Raw genomic sequence first — 17183 nt, forward strand, 5'->3', positions numbered from 1 at the left:
TAACATGATGCATTCTAACCCTACACCTGGGTTGATTAGAAAATCACATTTTCATTGTCATACCTGTTTCATGATGCCAGTGTTGGAGTGCACAGTCAGAAAAAATAATAATTCTTCAACTCATAAGTTCGACTCATTCGATTGTTGCAGACTTGATAGCCAGACATGTTTTGACAATTTGTCATCCTCAGTGTAAGAGTGATACACATGGGAAGGTTACACTTAAATAACAGTGAATGCTAAAGACACAATACTAAGATCAAAGCAGTGCATTTTATTTGACTTGTGAACACATATGTATGCATAGATACCCTCAGACTCAAAGCTAAAACAAAAAAAGACATTGGCAAAAGAAAATGTTTGCAATACTCTTGTAATATGGCATGTGACCAACAGGATGCACTGTTCACACACCCAGGAACTACTCTTTCTTTTTCTTCTTCTTCTTCTTCTTTTTCTTATGGTGACGTCTCTCCTCTGGAGACTGGGAATCCCTGAAAAAGATTAACATTTATATAAAAACTTTTATCAAACAGAACATTTATGCAAAGAGCTTATCATAGTATTTATCAATTGTTTGTCCCTTGTCCTTTGGTCAAATAAGAACCATATCAGGAATCTCCAGACACACAAAAGCCCATTGATCACGCCTTTACCTCTACTACCGGACATTTCTGGAATGAAACACCACCATCACCATTGGACTCTTTGTTTGCAGAGAAAACAATGCACAATGCAATCGCTTTATGTGACAGTTTGTCCGTGTTGAGCAATTTAAGTGTGAGTGACTTGCACATAATTCACACAAATGCCGTTGTGTTAACGTTTTCCAGATCATTACAGTGCCATCAGATCTGGGTCATTAAACAGGCCCAGCAAACCAAACAGCAACGGTGCAACATCACCATTCACCTCTCCAGAGCATCATCTGAAGCAACTCTGCATCAATCGATGACAATTTTCTGTCATTATTTGACAGACGATAACGTTTTTTAACCCTTTAAATCTCCCTTCAGAGCATCATCCCAGGTTCATCAGCCTCACCTCTTTCCTCTGCTGTCGTCATCCTCATCTCGGCTGCGCTTGCGCTTGTGGCGAGAGCTGTGGCTGTGGCCGTCTTGGGCGCTGACGAGAGACTGGTGGGACTGCCGTGACTCCACCGACTCCACGGAGGCCGAACGCCGATCCTTCGACTGCCTCCTGACAAGGAGACAGACAGAACAGTTTTAAGTCATCACTAATATTAAACACAGTGTGAAATACATCACTGCTGGATGCCCTTTTTTATGCGTCTTTGAGTGTCTTGAAAAGTGCTATGTAAATTAAATGCATAATTATTATGTAAGAAACTCTGAAGAAGTTGATCAGATACTGATCCCTCTGTACCTTTGTCCCACCCCCATTTACCATCAAATTAAGATGAATTCACTGATAAATTAATTTGAGCTGCCTGCTCAACCGTTTCTAAATGCTCAACCGTTTCTTGCATCTAAAAGTAAAGCAAATTTGCTCTTTTCATTTTTACGGTGGGTAGGGGTAGCAATGAAGTTACCTGTGAGAGGAATGTTTGGATGTAGTGGCCTCCTCCATCTCGTGCTCCTCCTCCTCCTCCTCCTCCCACAGCTTAGCGAGCTCTCCAGAGTGGACATCAATCACCTCCCGGATCACCTGGGCAACAGATGGGAACACAAGGGAATGAAGCCAAGCAATGGTTTCCAATCCGATGAGGCCCACATCATACTCATATCTAAAAGACAAGGAGATACAAGCAATGGCCAACAGTAGTCTAACCTCAGTGTAAGACTTCTTGGTGATGTGGACGTTTTTAGCACGGTATGACTGGCGCCGCCGCTTGTAGTCCCTCATCTCCGCCAGGACCTCCAGGTGAGACTTTGGACCATTCTGACCGTCATCTGTACACAGCCAAACAGCATTACTCATCAGGTAGCAGACATAGTGATTCAACAATCATGCCATATTTGCACCGCGTATCAGTTGAGAATTAAGCACATTCTCCCAGTATGTAAGTAAGAAAAATCCAAAATCACTAATAATAACTTATCATACTTTTAACTTGGATAAATAACTTATCCAAATTACTAAAAACTATATTATAGAACCTGAAACATTATATATCCACTTAAAACCAGACTAAGCAGTATCATAAGAACACCTTTTTTGAGCTTGGCAACCAGATCGACATAGAGGTCCTCATTGTTGGTAGCTTCTTTTTTGGCCATCTGTTGACTTTCTGTCTCTTGCATCACATGATCATAAAGAGCCAATCGGTCAGCCGCTGTGAGGTCACATATAGCTCTCTTATGATTCTGAGGGACATCAATGGCATCCTTAGAATAATCACCTGGGAAAAACAGAATAACATAAATGCTTACCCACATCAACACACGCAGATGTAAATCTGCTCAAAGACAATTTTCATTTGAGACAAAATTGTGCCCCTGTCACATTTAAAGTAAATGATTACTTGCTTGTGTGAAGATGTTTCTGCATTACAAATTAGACCCAGTTAAAAACAAAAAGGCTAGAGCAATTTGCCTTATTCATAGGCCGCCCATTGTAAACCAAAAACAAGGCTACAAGCGTGCACAAACCAGAAGATTGTGGAGTTCTAGCATTCGCCAATAGGTGGCGAAAACGCATTACAATGGTTGCCCTGTGAATAAGTCAAATTAGGCAACATGGAAAATTTTTGAGGATGAGGATGACTAAATGATTTCAAAACACATTTCGTAAACGTTGCCCTGCAGAGGGGTAACTTAGAGGCATAACTTCCCAATACGTAATGGGAATCCTGAGATCCTAAGAAAAAGAGAAGTGCTGATCTGAGGGAAAACAACACCTGCTCCTTTGAAAGGATATCATAAAAAAGGATACTGCAAGTAATCAGACAAGCCTTAGAAAGATATATCAGACCTCCCCTCATACTCACCCCTGTTACAGGAAAGAAATAAACACAAGCATATTTTTAGGAATTTAATTTTAGTATTGTGTATGTTGTACTAAATGCACTTGAAAATTAGCAAGTCTAATTATTCTGCAGTGCAAGGGGAAACTAATAATCGTGTTTCATCGGACATACTTTGGACCTCTGTGGTGGTCTTACCTTGGCTGTACTGTCCCTCCAATCTCAGAAGAGGTGCCTTTGCTCTTGCTTGTTGGAGGATTTGCTGTTGTGACTTTTTATCTGGGAAGGCAAAATTGAGAGTTAAGGGAAAAGACAAGGAACAGAGTGGGAATTTTATATCCCAAATCATCTTGAACTCACCCATAATTACACAAGGAATGCTGGCTCTCTCATAACATCCTGATGGGTCATACATCTCTGCCTAATACAGGGGGGAAAACAATAATACTTACTATCTGACTCGCATTATTCATGCTTTTATTTTAGATTACTTCTGAAACAGCTAGAGTTACCTGTTCGTCTTGGGAATAGCCCATTCGATTAAGCAGACATTTCATTTTGTGTTTTTCCATGCTTCGGCGAGGAACCCGGTGGTTTGGGTCGTAGGGGCATGCTTCCATCTCCTCGGCCTCCTAGAAACCAAAGAAAAATGAAATCAAGTCTACACGACAATAATCTAAACAGCAATCGGTCCCTTTTCCCTCGTCAATCGGTCTAATCGTTCATTGTAAATTAGCAAGTCTACGTTATTGGGTATCCAAATTCAAAGCAGATTAGAATCATAGGGCAAACATTTACACGCTTTAACGTGCATATGGTAACGATAACCGAGACTAATGCTTTTAATCGTCAACAAACCAAACAGGTCGGCACAAAATACATTACCTGGCTGATACTTTCGTTCCATTTTTGGTCCCATTCAAGCGAGTCGAATAGTTCTTTCAGCTTCGTTTCACAGTTTTCTGTGAATTCGGTGAGTTCCTGTAAAGTTTGCAGTCGATCTTGGAGGGGTTCAGTGTTGACTGTCTCCGACATTGTAAATCATAATCAGAAATGTATTACAATCCCTTTATACAATTAATTTTGTGTACATTAGAATGCTGTTAGCGACATTCAATCTGTGGGCTCGAAGTAATGACGTATATGTCGCACATTGATGACGACACCATGAAGCGTTCACGCGGCTGGGAAGTGTGAAGTGTGAACTCCTCACTTAACTCCCCACTTCTGAAGTGAGAGCGTTCACTGTGTTGAGTTACGTCAAAACCTATTCCCAAAGCCCCCACTTCAAACTGGAAAGTCCTGTATTCTTAGGGTGCATTTGGCTGCACCCACTAAACTCTAACATTTATACTTTCCAGTTGCTCATGAACGCACCATTAAAGGGTGTGTTCAGGGTTTGGCAATAATGTAACTGCATGAATCCCTCTATGATGAATCCGAATGCACCCTAGGTAAGATGTAGGGTTAGGTAACTTTACAGATGATGTAAAGTTACAATGGCTAGTGGTAAAAGGGTAGCCTATAAACAGTAACATTATTGTTTGTTTGTAGACTCTGTTGTGTGTGTGTGTGTGTGTGTGTGTGTGTGTGTGTGTGTGTGTGTGTGTGTGTGTGCGTGTGTGTGTGCGTGTGCGTGTGCGTGTGCGTGTATGTGTGTGTGTGTGTCTGTGTGTGTGTGCGCGCGCGCGCACGCTTGTGTCTGATGTCTGGGCCTGCACAGAAAGACACACTGCTGCTGTTGCGTTGCAGGTACAATTCACTTTAATATCACCTTTCATTGTACATAAATAATAAATAATTGACAAACAGACAGCGATTTTAAAAATCTATGAAAGTGATGATACAGATATAGCAGTTAAAGAAGCAGCTGGTCTTCATGAGTCAGTGTAGGCCCAGTTTCTGTCAAAACATGCTGGGACAACATGTCCGGCCTGAAACAGAGAAAGTGCAGTGTGCATGGGTGATTATGTTCATGATCTAATAATATCACAACACTCGAAATCCAGAACATTTTTGCTAATCATGTGAAGACTTACATGACTGGCTCTTCTAGTACCTCTGTGTCTTCAAATTCCAATTCCTCAACAATGTCCACTTCAACTCCAACCAGCAGTGTCTTATTCACTAGGCAAAAAAAGGAAAACACTACATGAAAACAACATAACAAGAACAACAACAAAACCTCATTTATACAGGGTTGATGTAGGTGTTCATGTAGGCCTAATTAATCCTGCATAAAGCTGGAAGAATGATAATTGCTGTAGGTAGACGATCATGGCATTCCTCTTTGCATTTGCTGACCCATATAGTGGGTAAGGGGGTAAATACACTCCTCCACCATCTGTAGTCTTCCAGTCCATCAGCGCAGTCACACACGACGCAGGTTAATACCTTGCGCCATAATAACGGTAATTAAGTTATATAGCAGCGCATGATCAGAATGAAGGGCCCTTGGTATGTTAATATCAAAGTAAGTAAAAAGGCTAATAAATATTGTCTTAAATTCTTACCACCGAGACAAGGGAAAGGTGAGCAGGTCCACTGTTCTGAGACACCCTCACAGCTTTCTGTTGGGCTATAAAGATATGCACAACCATTTCCCTCACTTCTATGGGAATAGCCATAAGGGTGGTGTACATCATGGCCATCGCAGTAGGGGAATATGTGTCCATTCCATACTTCAGGAGCATCCTGATCTTCATCCAAGGTCCCGAGAATGTGGAAATTCGATGGGTCTGTGATGACTGACCCAAATGTTTCTCCGCTACCTTCACAAGGGCAGCACCGTGGTCTGTATAGATGTGTGGCTTCATCACCATCTGTTCAGAGAGGGAAAACAACAGTGGGTGCGGTAGTTGTGGGTGGGTGTTTTAAAGAAACTCAAGGACGATTGCGAAATACAAGCATATAAAAATGACTTCTTATGTACATCAACCTCAACATATTGTCTACCCCCTATTCCACCTTGATATGAATCATCATGCAGCATTTCCCACTGAAAGCCACACAAATATCTAACACTGATTAGTGGATCATTTTGTGAGAAAAAAAACCTTACAACCTCTTACCCCATGGTTAGATGTTTATGCATGTTGTCATAGTTGTATGGTGTGTGTGTGTGTGTGTGTGTGTGTGTGTGTGTGTGTGTGTGTGTGTGTGTGTGTGTGTATGTGATCATGTCATTGTGCATGTGTGTTGAGTGTAGGTGGGGCATCTCTGACTATCATGACATCATGTGGCTCCTACTCCTACTCTGCCATGAGCCAGGAGGCCTGCTGTGGTGGAATATGGCTCTATGCAACAGGACATCTGCTAATGTTGGCAAGCCTTAAGATGGATGCAGAGAGACACAGAGAGACAGAGAGAGACTTTACTCCACAGGAGTCTGGTGTTTAAATGCTAAAACATATTCAAACGTATACTCCTATTTCAAAGTGAGAAAAAAATTGAGTAATGAATCTGCCAATTCATTAATCTGAACCCCCCCAGGATTTTTCAGTTCAAATTCTTCTCCTGTACTGTTGTGTAATAAATATATTTATTACTTATGGAACAAAGATCTCTATTATACAGTGTTTCTTACCTGTGAAGTAAGAGCCATTTGGATTCTCCTCAACCCCCAACACATCGTCGTCCTCATCTTCGTGCCTCAGAGGACGGCAGGTGAAGCTGTTCCGATCTCTTCTACACATTCGACAACACAGTAGAGCTGCGCTGGACATCGAACAGCCAAGGTTCCGTTGATCCATCCTCGAAACACATCAGAATGAGAAGCCGCGCCGAAATCCCATTAGTGTCAAGTGCTTTATACACTCTGTCACTGCGTGCTGGCTGGTGGCGTGGGCGGAGTACCCTTGCTGCGGACCATGGGCACCCCCAGACTGAGATCCAGATCAGGACTTCCTGAGATATGGGAGGAGGCACCTCCCATCCCTCCGCCCCACCCTTACCTGATGGCTTGCCCTTCTATTTATAAGTATGTCATCATAGGCTACATCATCGGGGTTTTTTGTCTTCCATTTCGCAGACATCTTAACATTTTAGTTGCCTGATTGAAATATCAGGGGAATGGAGGACAAAAACAACTAACAAGAGGTTTCATGACAATTTCATGTTGATATGCATTGCCATTAGCCTGGGAATACCCATATACCTTTCAGCAATTTGGGATTTGCTCTGCAGGTCAGTCTAGCCAAGAGGCCATTGAAGCCCATTTCCAATGTCCCTATTGCACAGGCATGCAAATACAATCGCTAATCCCACATGGACACGCATTTCTTTGGAGATGAGTAAACAACTACAAATACATTTTTTGCATGATGTCCCCTTCAGACATGCTCAGATTTTGGTCTCCCATCTAAAAAGCATGGCTTTGTTGCTTTGCAGGGCATTAATAAAAGGCAAGAGGCAAATAATAAGGCAGAGTTAATTAGAGTTGGCTGCTGATAAAATCCATACTTCAGTTGAATGTACTGTGTGTAGCAATCTTGTTGTAGGCCTACATCATAATATTAGTCTACAGGGTGATACCCTATAGCCTAAGCCTACAGACAGTGAGTGGGGGAACAGGACTGAAGACCAAGTGAGAGTGTCATTGTCTATGCCTACAAAAAATCCCAATGAGAAGAGAATGCCTTTGAAACAATGTAATTATTGCACCATGGATTACCTTTCATTAACTTTCTGTAGGTGTGCTGTAAATTGCAGTTAATCCGGCTTTTCAGGTTGAAAAGTTGGCTGTTCATATGGGACATCATTCTTGATTTTTTTAGAGATGTTTTTTTTTATGTACCATGTATTCAGTGTTCAAAATAGGCAAATAAATAATACCTAAGCTATCTGGATTATCATTCACCTTTGGTCTTTGACAGTGGCATTCTATATGAGTGATTAAAGGAAAGGAGCCACGCCACCCTGTGGACAAATGATGAAAACCTCAAAACATCACAGGACGTTAGCCAACAAAGTAGGCTAGCCAACAACAAGTTCACTATAAAAAAAAAAAAAAGAGTTGACTGTTTCACCAGGTCCAGAGGTGTTAAATTCCTTGTGCAATAGGCTAGAGGATTTCCAACAGCGGCTAATCAACAACCAAGCCTATTTACCATAGAAAACAAATTCACCATCAAGGGTAACGTTGTTCACCAGTGAGTCTTCATACTGCGTTCATGCAGCTCGGAACCTCGGAGGACCTGCCTTTAAAAAGTCCCGACCTCCGAAAAAATTGTGTTCATGAGATCAGTTCGGAAAATAAATACAGGAAATGCATAAATACGTTATTACAACTGCTTAGTATGGTTGAGCAAGAAGGAAATTGTCTTGGGCGAGTGTTTCTGTCTGTGTTGTTAATTTAGTGACAAATTACCTTGCCTATTCGTAATGACAGTGAAATTCACCTCTTGTGTTGTTGCAAGGGAGGCCGTCGTGGTTGGAGAATATGATAGTGACGTCAAGTCGGACACCTCGGGGCACAAAACTTCCGCACGAGTCTCCGAGGAAAAAATCCCACCCGACCTAGCGTTCATGTCATTTTTCCGCTATCGGAGGTCAGAAATTTCCGAGGTTCCGAGCTGCATGAACGCAGTATGAATCCAGCAGACACGCCCATAGGAGGGGCATTCGGCTTATAGTAGGCTAGGAAGGGCGTCAGTCATAGATCAGTTGTGCTACTTGGCTAGGCTACATTGTTACTGTAGTTATTATGAGCTACCCAGGAGGATATCCCGGAGGGGTAAGCCTAAAACATCTTTTTCCTGATGCGTAACCACTTTTAAATTACAATTAGCTTCATATGTCATATTTTCAAGGGCAGCATAGACTAGCGTAAACCTTTGACGCCCGTGCGATGACAGAAAACATTGAATGGGGAAACGCGCTAATGTTGATGCTACTCCTATTTCCTGATCCGAGTCCAATTTTGCACTTCAGTCTAACTTCAGTCACAAAGTAATTTCTTGTAGTAGGCTACTACTTATGGATATGCAGACATACACAACTCTTCTACACACGATAGCCAAGTCCTACGACACATTTCATTAGATCGGTGTGTTGGGATGGGCACGTAGGTAGGCTAGGTGTCAAATTGCGTTACTGGATGGATTTGTGTCATCCGTCTCGCCTCGCCTCGGTCGAAACAGGTACAGCGCTCATAGATGCGTTGGCTACTCATGATGCTGAACTTTTTCATGTCAAAACCTCATTTTTAAGTTACGAAACAGATTCGATATTGAGGCCCGAATATGCTGTTCTGTGAAAAATCCCTGTGTCCATATTTACAATAAATTCAGATAGTTCAGGGCAACAGTTTTACTGGTCATCTCTCATTGGAACTGTTAGGCCTATAGCCTATCTAATCTACTTTCTAGAAGAGTCAGAAAGGACCGATTTGGAGTTCACGAATTTTAACCTCTCTCTGGGGAAAAGTAGCCTAACCTGAAAAGTGGAATGAATGCCACTCGAAGTCGGAGTTCCCACTTCCAAAGTCGGAACAAGTCCCACGCCTAAATTGCTTGGAATGCAGTGCAATAAATTACATGTAGCCTAGCCTAGACGTATTATCCTCTGTCCAATCTGAGATAAGTGCAATCAACAACCCAAGTTGTGCAACAGTGTCACCGACCTTTGCTTTCTAAGCATCTTCTTGTGCACTGGACAGTCCCAAAAGTGGTTGTTGTTAATATGGGCCACCTTCAGTGTTGTAGCATAGGCCTACTGTGTCTCAAGTGATGGATGGAAAATTTTCCATTTACAAATGACCATACTTATCAGGTCAGTGGCCCTTTAAACATACACACAATTGTGTGGAAAAACATGCCGTCCTATATACAGACAAGAAAATTATGATTTTGACTTTACATGTGCTTGGGTGTTGACTGGAGCCCAACCAATGTGGGATTTCAATTACCAATAGGCCTACCGATTTCGATATTTAAAGAGACCCTATGCAACATTTTCATAGTAGTCATAAAATCGCTTAGGAATCATTGTTTTGCTTGACTGACCAGTTTTATCGAAAACAGTAATATTTCCTCCCGCCCCAGTGTCCCTATCCGCTATTGCAGCCTTGCAGTTTGCTCCTTGTTTACATCTGGAAGTCTGAGACGCGTAAGGGACAAGAAAAAACACACTTGCAATTTATATATGTATATATAGCCTATATATGTATAAATATACACGCTAAAGCTGTAGGGGAAGCTCTGCAGAGAAATATGCAAGCATAAAACGAGCGAAAACGAAAAGCGAAAACGAAACCGGAGATGAAATCGCCAATCCTGCATAGTTTCTCTTTAAGGAAATCAAAACCCGATAAATTATAAATTGGCCAATATTTATTTTTAACAAACACAATAAATGTAGGCTACTCATGTAGCATATTGAAATGCTCTGATCAAGGTTAAACATTGTGTTTCATTTGTGTATCAATTAAATGAAATGAATACTAGCATCAGGTCTTTGTTCTGATCTGTGAAACACCATCGACACGATAACTCAGTAAATAGCTAATGCTGGCCGATAATATTGGCACACCGATTTATCGGCCGGGCTCTAGAGTTGCGCATTGATCCTGATGAAGTTGATCTCTCTGTGTGTCAGTACGGAGGAGCTCCTGGAGCCCCAGGGTATGGAGGCTTTCCCGGCCAGCAGCAAGACCCTCTCTATGGATACTTCAGTGGTGTTGCCGGCCAGGTAAGTTGAAGGTCCCTGTTTGTTGCCAGTTTAGTGTGCAGCTAATGTCCTGTTTGTCCTGTTCAGTTACCAGTGTAGTTTTGCATTCATGAGGTCTTTAGCTGCCAGTTTAGTTGGAGTTCATGAGTGGACTTTGAGTTTCTCTCTTGACTAGAATGCTTATATCATTTCCCCTTTGTTGTTGCTTAGATGTTGTGTTTGCATGGTTACTGTTTGCATTGAAATGTGTACCTTTGGTTACATAGGATGGGCAGATATCAGCAGAGGAGCTTCAACAATGTCTAACCCAGGCCAACTTCTCTGGGGGTTATAAACGTAAGTGTTTTCGTCAACTTCTTTCCAGACAAGAACAGATTACAGTAGCAGTTGAAAGAGGACATAGAATATTCTCTGATGTAACTTTGATTCATAAAAAATAAAGTCAATTGCAATTTACAAGCCGAATTGAAACCTTATATTTAGGCTGGAAATTGAAATGGTCCTTTGACTAAATGGCGCCCTCTTTGGCAACCCCAATACAACTTCAATGTCTTTGCAATATTTGACATCAGAAATAGGCTTTGTTCTAAGTTCAAGATTTTCATATGAAGGAGGGCACAACCATGCCTCATGTTCATGACATCTCTGTGGTTATGCACAACCTCTCCTAATTCATCAAAACCAAGACAGAAATGGTTTCCATTCTTTGCACCTTTGAGGATTTAGCTGAATCAGACCAACACTCTTAAAACGAATGTGTTGAAAACAACACAACTTGTTTTTAACATATCTCTGTGCCCAGATAGGGACAACACATTCATTGTAAGAGTGAAGATTTGAGGACCTAATGATTCTGTGAATGTGTAACAATTTACTCTGCCTGCTTACAAGTCAAAGAAGGACTATTCAGAAATGAAATGGATTCTTAGAACAACTATTTTGCTTTGAGCGCCAGCAGTAATGTGAACCTTTCCTAAGATGTGTGTTTGTATTATCATGATGCTTACTATTGTTCATCTGACTTCCAGCTTTTAACCTGGAGACATGTCGACTGATGATCAGCATGCTGGACGTATCCTTCATTGCTGTGCACCATGAGAGTGCACAATCCACATGAAAACAGTGCTGGTCGTTGTCTTCCACTCAGGCCACCTTTAACACTAGGAAGGCTGTGACGAGTCAATTTGACCACTACATTGAACAACAACAACAAAAAAAAGACCGTCTTAAAAAAGGAAAGTAGTACTGCTGGTGAAAATATGAATTTAAAGTCCAGTGGTCAAATTGTGTCGATAGTTCTAGTAGTTTTTAATTTCTTGGCAGTTCTATAAACACGTCAACCATCATTGCAGCTGCCACCCAGCTGTTTCGGGGCTGCTCAAAGGTACCTACAGTACTCCTAGGCAGGGTTTTATGTTGCCCTTCATGAAAGTGATCGTACAGTCCTGGAACTGTCAGGAGGGTGTGATGCTAGTACAGGCCATTTTCTTGGTTTCCCACTTTCCATGGTTCCCACTGTTCCGATGCCCTCGCTTCTACTTGCCAAACTGTCCAAATGTGAAAGATGATTGTTCTCAGCCTGTGAGTATGCTCCTTAACAGCGCGTTGTTCTAGAGAGACATGTCTTGCACCATGGGCTTCAATGAGTTCAAAGAGCTGTGGACGGTTCTCAATGGATGGAAGCAGCACTTCATGTCCATCGACAGAGACCAAAGTGGGACAGTGGACGCTCAGGAGATGAATCAGGCGGTCACCTCTATGGGTACGTGCCGCCTCCACCTGTTTGGCTAGGTGACATTTTATGGTAATCCTATTATTTGGCAGATGCTTTTGAACAAAGCGACTTACAGTATTTGAACATTGCATGATCTAAAAGCATAGTTTCAAATAAAATTGTAAAGGCCCATATTAAGCATAATAGTACTAATAGCAACAATATCAGTATCGACAACAACAGCAGGCGAAGGAACTTCACTGAATTCTTTACTTTAGTAATGATATGCATATGACAACTAAATCTCCTTGTATCCTTGTATCAAGACAAACCATAACTCTGTAACATAATTAGATTATGTTCCTGTTAGTACTGTGTGCTGAGATCCAGCATAGAGGACAGGCCTAGTAATAGGTGGAGGCTGTTTTAAAGGGATAATCCGGAGTGAAATGCACTTTAGATCACTTGCCCCGGTCACTTCCAGGCTAACGAGTTTTGGCTAAAAACGGTGAACTCGAACTTTCTCAAAATACATCCGAATGACATGATTTTGGTGTCAACTCAACGTATGTACTCCCAATAGTCCGAAAAATTGATCTAAAGTGCATTTCACTCCGGATTATCCCTTTAAGTAATATTTTGAATGTTCTAAAACATACGCCATATAGTATGAATTACACACTGGTAGACACCAGTGTTCTTTGTTGACACCAATGTTGGTTCTTGTGTCTAGGCTACAGACTGAGTCCTCAAGCCATGAACAGCATCGTGAAGCGTTACAGCTCTCATGGGAAGATCACCTTTGATGATTACGTGGCGTGCTGTGTGAGACTCCGATCCCTGACAGGTGAATATGAATATGACTATAAGGCTAATAATTCTGTGATGAATTGGCTTACTGCATGATCTGAAATTGTTTAGGCTACTGTAACACTTTCAGTAATGTCTCACCCTGACCCAGAGATTAAACAATAGCTAGAAAAATGCCCATGAGAGTCCATATGGATCTTTAAAGGTACCCTATGCAAGATTTTCACCTTAATGTAACCTTTATGAAGCCAAAGTGATGGTAAACAAATTTGTAAGAGGCATAGCTGACCTTGTCAGTAGATGGATCTTTAAAGGTACCCTATGCAAGATTTTCACCTAAATGTAACCTTTATGAAGCCAAAGTGATGGTAAACAAACTTGTAAAAGGCATAGCTGACCTTGTCAGTAGATGCAGCTTTTTGGTGATTTGTGCCTGTTTTTAATCCTTCACCTCCACAGCAAAAGCATTTTCATTGTGTACAGTCACAAGTTTGCTATTTACAACAGTTGCGTAAAATATAAATATATTGTGACTCTAGAGGCAGCCCTATATTCGCCAAAATACCTAAACCTGCATAGTGTACCTTTTAAAGCAACACTAAAGAGTTTTTCATACCTTAAAATAATCATAAATCATCATTCCAAAATCATTTCAGCGGTTCATCAACGTGTAATAGAGTTAACAGCACTTCTGCATTGACTTTGCGGCCCTCCATCGCCTATAACCGCACTATGTAACTTTACCAGATCAGGTAGCGTTCCTGTAGTTCGATGAAATGAGACATAAGAAACTACAAATTTGACTTGCCTCGATGTCGCAATACATTATACTTTCACAGAATCATGCAATATACTCTGCCTTGTCTGTGGACATCGTTATTTGCTGGATAAACAAATGAGTGTGTCAGAGGAAAAGTGTTTTAGTGTTGCTTTAACAACAAAGATCCTTAATTACTCCGCTTTAACCCTCTCTGCTTTAACCAATCTGTGTTTCACGTAGATCTGTTCCGGAGGAGGGATCAGGCTGGTCAGGGGGCGGCTACATTTCAATATGATGATGTGAGTTTCCATATCCATTCCAAGTTCTTTATTTCCTTATTTGAAATGTGGGTAAGGATATGAACAGTACACTGATGTTTTGTTTCTCTTTTTCTGCAGTTCATCCAGTGCACCATGACTTCCTGAAGAGGCTACGGATAGGACATTTCATGGCAACCATGGATACGGCATGCTATAATACCACTAATACCAATATATTAGGAATATTAGTCATGTATGGGAGAGCAAGGTGCCTGCTAAATGAATTGAGTGTTTTTAATGTGTTTTTTAAATCTTTTCATTAACACAGATTACTTTTGTAAACAATTCAGTTTTTTATGTCGTCCATCACTTCCTGTGTCTATAACTCATACTCATGTTGCGGTGCAATGCGTTGCAATGCATCCATGTTGTTGCGAATTGCCACTCTGACATGCCTTCAACAGTCAATCTAACCCAAAGCATATGGAAAATGTATGAAGTACATTAAATAAGTTCTAAATACAATTCTTTTCTTACTCCACTTCGTGAACTTTTTTTGGATCTACAGTGGCTTCGTAGCCATCATCTCACAGTGAAGAAACCAAGAAAATCTTCGGTAGGAGTCAGTTAACATAAGATCCATGCAAAGAAACCCTCCTCCTCAGATATGACGTTTGATAGGGTGTGTACTGCTAGCATTACTTGGTGTGGTATACAGGCTGAAGACTACTTGCTACCAGGTTTTAACAGACCAGCATGTAGAGCCCAAAATTATATTTTGCTTGCCATAAAAATGCTCTCTTGTAAGCACTGTCATGTTGGAAAAATTCTATGGACATCACTGAGACGGCTTATTGAGATTATGTTAGGGCAAGCTGTGTAGAACAAGGATATTACGCAACGCCTTCCACACAAATTCCAATCCTACTGAGCTCTTTCCTGTGCCTTGATCATAACAACATGTCTCCGGAGTAGGACTTTCTCCATCACTTCCGTTTAGAGGGCAGCCCTGCCCACAAGTGATCAGATTGAAGGCGTTGTAGCACAGGAGCGACTAGTACAAGAAAAGCACTGCTATATGAGCTTGTGGTTGTGAAATCTGTTTGCAGTCCCAGTAAGTATGCTGCACTCAACATTATTGCCACTAATCAGGGGTGTGATTTAAGTGATAACGTTTTGTATGTGAAGTTCAATTTCATGGGCCATATACACTGTTTATTTTAAATCTGGTTATGCTGAAAGTGGTGTATTCTATTAAATTGTGTATATTAGGATATCAGATGACATCTCACATTCAGAGAGTCTAACCGTAAAAGGCGAAGAAGTAACTTCACATGTAAACTGGGGCAACTTGGTTCATAACATACCACACTTTGAAAGCAGGGAAACTGACTGTTCAAATGCTACTTTTACCTGGAGTATCCAGATGGGGAAGGTTTTGTCTCATGGGGAATCTCACCCCACAAAGCCCTTTCTGCAAAACTTCAATAGTTCTCTTCAAATCACATGCGCTCTTCTGATCGCCAGAGAGGCTTGAAGCCGCTTCAGCCAACAGACTGGAAAAGAGGTCAGCTTTACTGTGTGCTGTAAGTTTACACTGCTCTTGTTCAGATAGTTCTCCTTACCAATATCATCTTACCTGAAAACCTTCCAACATCCTCTTAGATTTTAATAAGTATTGCATTTGAATGTAATATAATACAACAACATGAACCGTAATGAAGTTGCAAACATATTTCTGCAGAACATAAAAATGTCACATCTGCCCTCATTTCTGAAGGGAGAAGGCGTGGCAGAACTTCGCAGAAGATGGAGGTAGAATGCCTAATCTAAATTCTATTCAAAACTGTTCAGAAATATAAGCAATATAGGAAATATTGTTTTTTTAGCATGTGAGTTTACAGTAGGCCTACAGGCTACTGCTTGCGCTATAACACACAACCATATATTTGTGGGTTTGCTTGTGGGAAAAAAAAGAAATAAAAAATCGCCAATTTAAAATGCTACCTGATCAGATCTAATATTGGACCGTTATTTTGATACACTTTATACGTAGTCTATGTCAGTCGTTGCCATGGCATGGACATTGTTGGAGAAATTATTGAAACATGTATTCTCATTTATATTGATAATCTGAAAAAGCATATAACAAGTGTGATTAAGTACAATTATTTATATATTCCCCTACAGTGATTAATAATATGTGTATTCCTTTCCATTGAATAAAGGAAGTGTTAACCAAAGTGATTAATAATATGTGCATTCCTTTATATTGAATAAAGGAATTATTAACCATCATGAATAAAGAAAAGTGTAATTGTAAACTATGTTCTGTATAATCATACTTTGTAACCGAGACGTCATCTTTTTCATAGAGAAGTCTGTTCTTTTGTATCTTAATGTACCAATCAGATGTTTTTGTACTCTTTGTACTTTTGTGCACAAGATAAGGTTTCAACATTATTGTGTAGTCCCTTTTACCTGATTAATTTATCTAAGGGAACCGAAAGTTTAGTTCTTGACCACAAGTTCTGTATTTGTTGTTGATTCAGAAGTGATGTTCTGTTTGAAAGGTTCTCTCGGACACACGTTTGGTGGGACGAAGGCCAGGGCTTATTGTCCAAGTTTTAGCCATGTGAACATGTCAAAGGGCAACTTAGAGACCCTAGATACGTAAACTCTTGTATAGATACGTCAACCCTGGTATAAAAGGAGACCCCAGACTAAAATGATCAGAGTCTGGTATGAACCATTTTGTGTTGTATCATTCTCTCTCTTTGCAAAGATAATACAATTGTGTGGTCATTTGGAATTCACTGGTCCTTGTCTTTATTTGCGCAAAAACATACAAAATTATTTATCAGACATAGTAAAACTATCCATCAGACATAGACAATGTTTATGTGACAGGTATAGGTATAGGTATAATTTTAGGGAGCTAATTTTAGATATGCATCATTTTAAGACATAATTTTAAACGTAAGTTGTCTGCAAACCTTAACTTGAAGATAGAATATGGAATCACTTAAATTGAGGACAAAATAA

At 40.6% G+C, this 17183-nt stretch overlaps 3 protein-coding genes across 3 annotated transcripts; 1 reads left to right on the forward strand and 2 right to left on the reverse strand.

Moving 5' to 3' along the window:
- Positions 1-254: 254 nt before the first annotated feature.
- snrnp48 (small nuclear ribonucleoprotein 48 (U11/U12)) lies at positions 255-4072 on the reverse strand. Its single transcript, XM_062537702.1, has 9 exons — positions 3812-4072; positions 3439-3558; positions 3287-3347; positions 3125-3205; positions 2174-2362; positions 1792-1913; positions 1553-1668; positions 1045-1200; positions 255-494 (listed from the first exon to the last, which is right to left on the reverse strand). Exons 1-9 carry the CDS (start codon positions 3959-3961, stop codon positions 422-424), a joined length of 1068 nt encoding a protein of 355 aa, XP_062393686.1. The 5' UTR covers positions 3962-4072; the 3' UTR covers positions 255-421.
- A 595-nt stretch (positions 4073-4667) lies between these two features.
- On the reverse strand, positions 4668-6813 carry LOC134082064 (uncharacterized). The gene is made up of 4 exons (XM_062537703.1): positions 6513-6813; positions 5440-5748; positions 4966-5053; positions 4668-4860 (listed from the first exon to the last, which is right to left on the reverse strand). Exons 1-4 carry the CDS (start codon positions 6676-6678, stop codon positions 4785-4787), a joined length of 639 nt encoding a protein of 212 aa, XP_062393687.1. The 5' UTR covers positions 6679-6813; the 3' UTR covers positions 4668-4784.
- A 1735-nt stretch (positions 6814-8548) lies between these two features.
- Positions 8549-14665, forward strand: sri (sorcin). The gene is made up of 8 exons (XM_062538615.1): positions 8549-8660; positions 10523-10615; positions 10861-10930; positions 11623-11666; positions 12209-12356; positions 13042-13155; positions 14119-14177; positions 14277-14665. Exons 1-8 carry the CDS (start codon positions 8631-8633, stop codon positions 14301-14303), a joined length of 585 nt encoding a protein of 194 aa, XP_062394599.1. The 5' UTR covers positions 8549-8630; the 3' UTR covers positions 14304-14665.
- Positions 14666-17183: the final 2518 nt, after the last annotated feature.

This window comes from Sardina pilchardus, chromosome 6, assembly GCF_963854185.1.
Source record: "Sardina pilchardus chromosome 6, fSarPil1.1, whole genome shotgun sequence".
NCBI classification, from domain to species: Eukaryota; Metazoa; Chordata; class Actinopteri; order Clupeiformes; family Clupeidae; genus Sardina; species Sardina pilchardus.